The sequence below is a fragment of the Scardinius erythrophthalmus genome, assembly GCF_964197995.2.
Source record: "Scardinius erythrophthalmus genome assembly, chromosome: 2".
NCBI lineage: Eukaryota > Metazoa > Chordata > Actinopteri > Cypriniformes > Leuciscidae > Scardinius > Scardinius erythrophthalmus.
The window spans coordinates 64492065-64500510 of record NC_138222.1 but is presented as its reverse complement, the minus strand read 5'-3'; the positions used below and the strand labels follow the sequence as shown (position 1 = coordinate 64500510).

Sequence of the window (8446 nt, the reverse complement as noted above, 5' to 3'; positions counted from 1 at the left end):
TGTTCTGTTCATTGGAACGTCGTCTCTTTGGTCGTGTGTCGGCCATAATTCAAACTTCCCTCTTCATCTCTCTCCTCCACACACCCACCTCATGTGCACGCGCACTAACCCCGCAAACGCGCAAACCCCACCCTCCAATACTTCTTGTCGGTTATTGGCTGGAGCTCTGTTTGTTATGTTTCGTGGTGCGGGTGAGCACAGCTTGTTTTTGTTGCCGTTTGTGGAGCCTGTGGTGTCTAGAGAGACCGTGTTTTTTTACAGTGTGTTCAGGGGACAGGCAGCTAGCGGATAGTGAGGAGATGTTTGCTGTATGTGACAAAAAATGTTTTGGCCTAAAAAACGCGTGACATCGCTTAGAGCACCTTTAAGTCATTATTATGAGAAAGTTTCTCATTATTATGAGATGTTAATTCATAATTACGAGGAAGTTTCTCATTATTACAAGATGTTAAAGTCCCTGTAAAGTCAGAATTAAGTAGCCTATGTGCTCTGAGTTTGTCACACTACAGAAAAATGTGTTATTAGCCACCTAGTCAAATTTGAATGATAAAAAAGCCACCAAGTAAATAAAATAAGCTATCAAAATCTTGAAAAAATGAGCAGTATTCTCACGCACTGTTGACGGCACCAGTTGTCGGCGGGACGGATCGGCCCCATTCACCAGTAACAGCGTATTATCAGTGAATCCCAAGTTTATAAAACTATCCTGTATAAAATGATCACTAGGTCTACAGGGTGTTGGTGGTGATCCTCAGCTCTCAATCAAGGTGGCTCTTTACAAAATGAAGACAAAATAAAATTTAATCACATAAATACATTTTTCGGAAATTTAAATAAGGACACCGATCTGTTTTGTAAGTGATCACATCCAGGTAATACGCATTTCCGTGACGAAGGCATAGCTAGCTAGCAAACTGTAGGCTGTAGTAACCGTAGAAATCATACCTGTATAATAAAGGCTAGATGTCTCGTCCGTGCTGCTGGCCAATGGAGGTCGACGTCCGCACACGGCGGCCATCTTACCACAGGGTGCTCGCTCACTCGTAACATTGGGTCTCATTCATGAAACATTCGTAAATATACGAGTAAATATGTGAGTGATTTGCGCGTAAAGAGACATTCCCGAAAACTCTTCTCCTGATTCACAAATACTTCGTAAACGTTAGATTTGATAGTGAAATGTGTGTGTGGGTTAATGAATTCCAATCAGTCGTAAATGGGAAGGCGTGCACGCTCATTCGTAATTACCATAAATCCCGCCCATTAAAACCAACTGACAACTATATATGGGCACATATTATGACACGAAACGAAGGATTTCAACATGTCTTCTCAAAAGCGAATGAAGAAGAGAAATTTCTCAGATGCAGAAATTGAAGTTTTATTATCAGAAGTTCATTCAAAAAGCCACATTTTATTTTCAAGCGTACATGTGGCGTATCAGGTCCTAAAAAAAGGATTTTTTAGGTAATACCTAAATGCTTTAGGTAAAAATGCTTGGCAGCATATTACAGATGCAGTTAATGGAGTTTCATCTGTTAATCGAACAGTCCCAGAAGTGAAAAGAAAATGGTTCGACATGAAGCTTGACTGCAACACTTGCGGACACACACAAAAAAAACAAAAAACAGCTTGAATATTAAAAAAAAAAAAAAAAAAAAAAACTTGCGGACTTGTGTTCCGTTTGCAGATGCTATTACTGGCTCTCATAATAAAAGTAAAAAGAAATATAGTAATTTCATACGGTTTATAATATTTTTTTCAAAATGCTGTGTAAATATGTACCCGATTACGGTGAATTAAAAGGCAGCCTTATTAATGAGCAAAACGTTCGGATGTTAAACGCACTATTTACGCGTGGCTGGGAGCAGGTGTAGATTTCTTTCGTACCAACTAACATTTGGAAAATACGAACATTTTAATGAATCCGAAAATTTACGCCAGAACCACTTTACACACGATTTACACAAAAATTCGTTCTGCTCGTGTTTCATGAATGAGACCCATTGTGTTTTAATGGTGCATGTACTTTTAAATAACCATAACTTGCTCAATGTTCTACCGATTTTCAAATGGTTTGGTTTGTTATAAACGTCAGAGATGTAGTTATGACACTGCATACATATGAATAATTAAGAAAATCTGCAATTTCAACATGTTCCAGCGTTCAGAACAAAAATCGGTGTTGCCTACACCGTGTTATCCTCTTTTTCAAATTTTAAAAGAGGATAACATGGTGTAGGAAAAGAGGATAACACGGTGTAGGTTCTCTGTACTGTACTGACAGCACTCCAAATTTACAAAAAAATTAGCTCAATGTTAAAATTGACCGGAGTTCTCCTTTAAAGGCTGGGTAGGTAGGAATTGTATAAAAAACTTTTTCAAAATTTGTTTAAACTTTCTTTATACATCAATACATAATTAAAATGTAAGTACTCTGAAAAAGAAAGTATACAAATTGAGTGACTCTAGACCTTTTAATCTGCAATAAACACAGCTAATTATTTCCATTCGGGACGAATTAAATGATTGGCCGGGTCGACTGTCACTCTCCCTCGCTACCATAGCAACCACCCCTGCATGCGCGCACCCGTTTGACTTGAAGAGGGGAAGAGGCACGGAGAGAGGCACGGATAGCAAGGAAGAATCACAATAATAGATAATGATCTGAGATGTCATCGCTCTGCTGCAGAATTTCAACGGCATCAACATCTATTCCATGTGATAATATTACATCTGGGGCCCTATCTTGCACCCAGCGCAATTGACTTTGTACACCGACGCATGTATCATTCCTATTTTGCACCCGCGCAAAGCGCGCTTTTCCCTCCACAGAAGCACGTCGCTAAACTAGGGAATGAACTTGCGCTCCCTGGGCGGTTCAGCGCAAAAAAGGAGGCGTGTTCCGGCGCAAACGTTCCTTCATGCTATTTTGCAGGTTTAGAAAACAATTGCGCCAATAACCAGGAAAAAATAGTTTAAAGTCAGTGCCGCGTTGCGCATGTTATTCATATACTATTTTAAGGGCGCATGCTTGGCCATAATCAGTGTAGCGTGTGCACAACGTTCTCTTACGAGAGGTCTCTCGTACTGCGTAAGTATCTTACGCTAGGGGACCCAATGCAAAACGTCGTGCATGCTGAGATCTGACACCAAAGACCCAAGGGCGAAAGCCCGGAGTTCATATAGTGCACAATCACTCAGGGAACTCACAGGGAGTCCGGGAAGAGGGAGGGGCAAAAGCCACACACTTCCACATATGGTAGCGTCGCTTAGACGCGAATTTCATCATACAGACAGGGCGGGGTACGGCCTGAACTGATGGGAAAATGTGGGTCTTACACAGTTCGCCCAGGCACATCCTGTGCTACTCGATTATACTGTCGAACATGGAGCTATGCTCAGTAGACACAGCACTCCGAGCTGATAGCATCAGGTCATATAATACTGGTTACTTAGACCGACAGCAGCCTGGCCTGCAGGGCGGGAACCTCTAGGTTATAAAACCTTATAAATGTAGACGGGGAGGCCCAGCCCGCCGCCGTACAAATATCTTGCAAGGCAATCCCACTCGACCAGGCCCACGAAGAGGCCATGCCTCTCGTGGAGTGCGCTCTGACACCTAACGGGCACTGCATGCCCTTGGAGGTGTATGTTAGCGCTATAGCATCAACTATCCATCTGGATAGGCTCTGTTTCAACACGGCTAGTCCCTTAGACCGCCCACTAAACGAAACAAAGAGCTGCTCTGTCTGTCTGAAAACAGACGAGCGAGACACATAAGCCCGTAATGCCCTAACTGGGCAAAGGAGGTCCGCGTCTCCTTCCTCATCAGGGACCGGTAGGGCTGACAGGGAAATGACCTGCGCCCTAAACGGTGTGTTGAGAGATTTTGGAACATAATCGTGCTTGGGTTTGAGTATAACTTTAGAGTCATTCGGCCCAAACTCCATGCACGTCGCGCCCACAGAGAGCGTGTGTAAGTCCCCTATGCGCTTCACTGAAGCGAGAGCCAGCAAAAACACAGTCTTGAAAGACAGATGTATTAGGCTACGTTCACACTGCAGGGCTTAATGCTCAATTCAGATTTTTTGAAAAAATTTGATTTTTTTGCAAGGCCGTTCACATTTCCAATTAAATGCGACCTTTTGTGATCTCCTGTGTGAACGTGAAATGACCCAGAATTGACCCGCATGCGCAGAAGAGTACTCAACGGTCAACGACGTCACTTGTTGTTTGCGGAAGTAGCTAAACCTAACTGTGATTCTCTCACTCTCACACACACACACACACGAGCGCACGCAGCGACCGTTACACAAGAGTCAGAGTTTTTTGTTTTTTTTAAATTAACGGGCTCGTCGAGGTTGACCCGTTCGGCAGATTTACCTCAGCTCGACGAATATGCAGTCCGTTTTCAAACCGACGACTACTTCAATGCAGAATTATGGCGTTTTTCGCGTATCAATGACGCGCGGGTCGGATACATGCGACCTGGCCGTTCAGACTGAAGTCGCATTTCAAAAGATCGGATATGTATCGGATTTGGGACCACATACCCAAGTGGCCTGGGTCGCATTTGAAAAGATCGGATCTGTGTCGTTCAGACTGTCATGAAAAGATCAGATACAGGTCGCATAGGGGCAAAAAAATCGGAATTGGGTCGTTTCAGCCTGCAGTGTGAACGTAGCCTTAGATCAATCGACTGCAAAGGCTCGAATGGTCCACCTTTCATGGCTTCCAGCACCATAGAAAGGTCCCATATGGGGGCTGAGGGCGGTCTGGGAGGATTCAGTCTCCTAGCCCCTCTAAGGAAGCGGATGACTAAATCGTTCCTTCCTAAAGACTGACCAAGCGTTGTTCTTGAGAACGCTGCTATAGCCGCCACATAAACTTTGAGCGTGGAAGGGGTCCTGCCCTTATCCAGCAGCTCTTGTAGGAAGGAAAGCACCTCCGTCACCCCACATTCACTGTGCACCAGCCCGCAAACACTGACCATTTCGAGGAGTAGAGCCGTCTTGTAGACGGAGCTCTAGCCTGCGTGATCGTGTTTAATACTCCCTTAGGGAGTTCAGCACGTACCCGTTGATGGCCCAGACATGAAGGGACCACCATTTCCGGGTGAGGATACCAGATCGAGCCGTGGGCCTGAGAGAGGAGGTCTCTCCTCACTGGCACTGGCCACGGGGCAGTGCTCGTTAGCTGCATCAGAATTGGGAACCAAGGCTGGTTTTCCCAGAGCGGAGCTACGAGCAGTACTGTGCATCCCTCCTCCTCAAGACGTGGTGTCCTCTTATTAGGAAAGGATTTTCCCCTAGCGTAAGATATTTACGCAGTACTCGTTCCCTCTTCTAGAGAGAACCGAGGTTACGTTAGTAACCGAGTACGTTTTGTTCCGTAAGGGAAGACACAGCCGACAAGAGGCAACAACAGCTTTTGTCTTGGTGTGTCTCGGGCTTTAGAGAAAACATGTTAATATCTTCCACCAGAGGAGAACTAAATTAACAAAACTTTGGAGACACAAGTTTGGGAGTGTACAATTATGAAATGAAATTTACTTGCATAATATGCTCTCTAAGTTTCTTTCTTAAACCAAAGTTAAAAAAGCAGAGAAATAAGAATACTAATAGCCTAATAATTCCACTTACTACTGATATAAAAAAAAGAAAAAAATGAAACTGAACTGGATATTGTGTATCAGATGCATGTAAAAGTTGTAAAAGTTGATTTCTGCCTGAAGAGCACGCCAAATGAAAGCATGAACTCGTGTTATAGATACGCTGTAGCACAGGACTACACAACAATAGCCACTTTTCCACCATCGGCCAAACTCAGTGCTTAATTGCTCCATTCCGTGCCAATCCGGCCCAGCCGGTATGGATATGGTTTCATTTTCCATGTGGGACTGATACCAGCACTCTTTGCAATGTAATTCAAATGTGTCAGTCATTGCCTTTATAACTCAAGAGTTACAGACGTATGAGATACAAATTAAGTCAATGCGTTATGGAGGATGATTGGATATTACTATTAGTAACTTGTTTACTATGCTCAAATTGGGCACTTGACCAGTTACAGAGAGCCAGACAACAGACAAGTGAACAATCCTGAGTGGTGATGTCACAACATGCATGCTTAGCCAACGGTGCGGAGACTTCCGAGCCGAGAATGGTTATTAATCTTGCCGTGCCGAACCAAACTCGAGTGGAAATATTAACCATTCCTTACCACTCTTAGATCCATTTGGCCTGACAGTGGAAAAGCGGCTAATGTTTCCCAACACTGTTCCCAGAGGAATGCCAGAACTGCCAGCCCGTTCTCATCCCAAGGCGTCATAATACTGACGCTGTTGACATTTCGTCTGCATCAAACGCACATGGCACCCTTTATCGTCAATATGAGACGCAGATAGATATGGGCCAGAAGGCGCCTCCTAGCGGTCTAACCCTAAACCTACCCCAGACCTAAACCTACCCATATCCAAACAAGGCTCTGTGCGTGTCATATTGACGCTAAAGGGTGCCATGTGCGTTCGATGTAGACGAAATGTCACAAGGGTCAGTATATGACGCCCAAGGATGAGAATGCGTTGGAACTGCACATTTAGCATGTTTGCCGATTCAGACACACCTGATTCAAGTCAGCTTATTAGTAGAGACTCCAAGACCCGAAATGAATGGGTCAATTAAGAAAGAAGTCTAGCGTGTACTGTTGTTGTGTCTACAGAAACTGGGTTGGGAAACACTGCAATAAAGTGTAAAGCTGATGCTAATTCTGATCTGATATTATTTTCAGATCGATTTAATTCCAAGATGTCTGACACAATGAATCTAGAGCTAATTGGTGGACAAGGAGGTAATGCATTCTCATTTACTGGTCAGAACAACGGTGCCAGTTTAGAGAAGATCGGAGTCTGGGTGGGAGAATGGCAGGTGAAGGCTGTCCGGGTCTGGCTTACAGATGGGAGAGTTGAAACTTTTGGAGTAGATTCTGGACCGTATCAAGAGTACAAGTTCACACCTGGTGAGTGTTTCACCTCACTTTCCCTGTGGGGGAATGGAGCGGGAACACGTCTTGGAGCCATCAAATTCAAGACCAGTCTGGAGAGAGAATTCAATGCAAAGATGACAAGCTGGGGTTTAAAAAGAGAATATCCCATGGATGTCGGCTCTGGATATTGTTTGGGAGTTGTAGGAAGATCTGGTTCCGACATTGACTGCATGGGATTCATGTTTCTCAAAGCGGTTGAATCAACAGTTCTCACTGACGTCAACTATCCCACTATCCACCAACTGATACCACAGGTGGCAGTAGAAGAAATCGAATCCCTCAGTTACAGGAACAGCTCATCTGCCACTCAAAAAGAAAAAGTTGAAAGCTCAAAGAAAATAACTAACAAATATTCATGGTCTGTGAGTGCAAGTTTATCTGCAACATTTAGTACGGAAGTGAAGGCTGGGGTTCCAGAGGTTGTAGAAGTTACTACAGGATTCAGTGTCACCATTGGAATTGAAAGCACTTATGGTCAGGAGCACACAGATGAGAGAACCGAAACTCTGACTACCGATGTAGATGTGCCACCAGGGAAGAAGGTGGATGTTTCCATCACTATTGCCAGAGCCACTTTTGACCTGCCTTACACTGGCACAGTGAAGATGACCTGCAAGAACGGCAATGTGTTTGCATATGAAACCAAGGGCAGATACAAAGGCGTCACTTACACTGACATCAAAGTGGATACCAAGGAATCTCCTCTGTAATGTCAAGACAGATTGCACATGTAATGCACAAGTTATTTGATTACTTCTAATTGTGTCAATCATGTATCAGTTGCTTTACATTCAGGCCTCATTGTATTTTTTGGGGTTCAGGGGAAATATATATATTCAACATTTGTTGTTTTCAAATAACCTTATATAATACCAATACACAAATATTCATATAGATTCATACTTTGTGTAATCAATTAAAAATAATCTCCAGATACTGATTCTGTTATAATGTGTTTAAAATGACATTTAATAAAAAAAAATAAAAAATACAATTTATTAAATAAACCCTGTGTTGTAAGCAGTGTTCCCTCTACTTATTTTCTCATTTTCATTATTTTTCTCTATTGGGCGAACATTTCAGCCACATGAGCAACAGTCTTTATACCAGACCTGAAAAGTGACAAAAAGTGGTTGAATTATTTAGTTGTAAGATGTAACTTTAATGCGCTATTTCTATATGATTTGACCCTTAAAGTAACTTAGATATTTAATAATAATATACAGTATCTCTGTTGGTTTATTATGTTGTATTTCATTTGAATGTGCAGAAATGCTTAGGGTTAGGGTTGGGATCTCAGTCAAGAAGTAATTTATCACAACATAGCGACACTTTATAGTTAAAGCTAGGGTAGGTAATCATGTTCAGAAACACTTTTTTTATACTGGGTGAAATGGTC

General features: G+C 42.9%; 1 protein-coding gene across 1 annotated transcript; it reads left to right on the top strand.

Annotated features, from left to right (window-relative positions):
- Window positions 1-6809: 6809 nt before the first annotated feature.
- Window positions 6810-7757, top strand: LOC308705802 (aerolysin-like protein; the record flags this gene model as incomplete). The annotated part of the gene is made up of 1 exon (XM_081391005.1): window positions 6810-7757. The coding sequence occupies one exon, from the start codon at window positions 6810-6812 to the stop codon at window positions 7755-7757; it is 948 nt and encodes a 315-aa protein (XP_081247131.1).
- Between the last annotated feature and the right edge of the window lie 689 nt (window positions 7758-8446).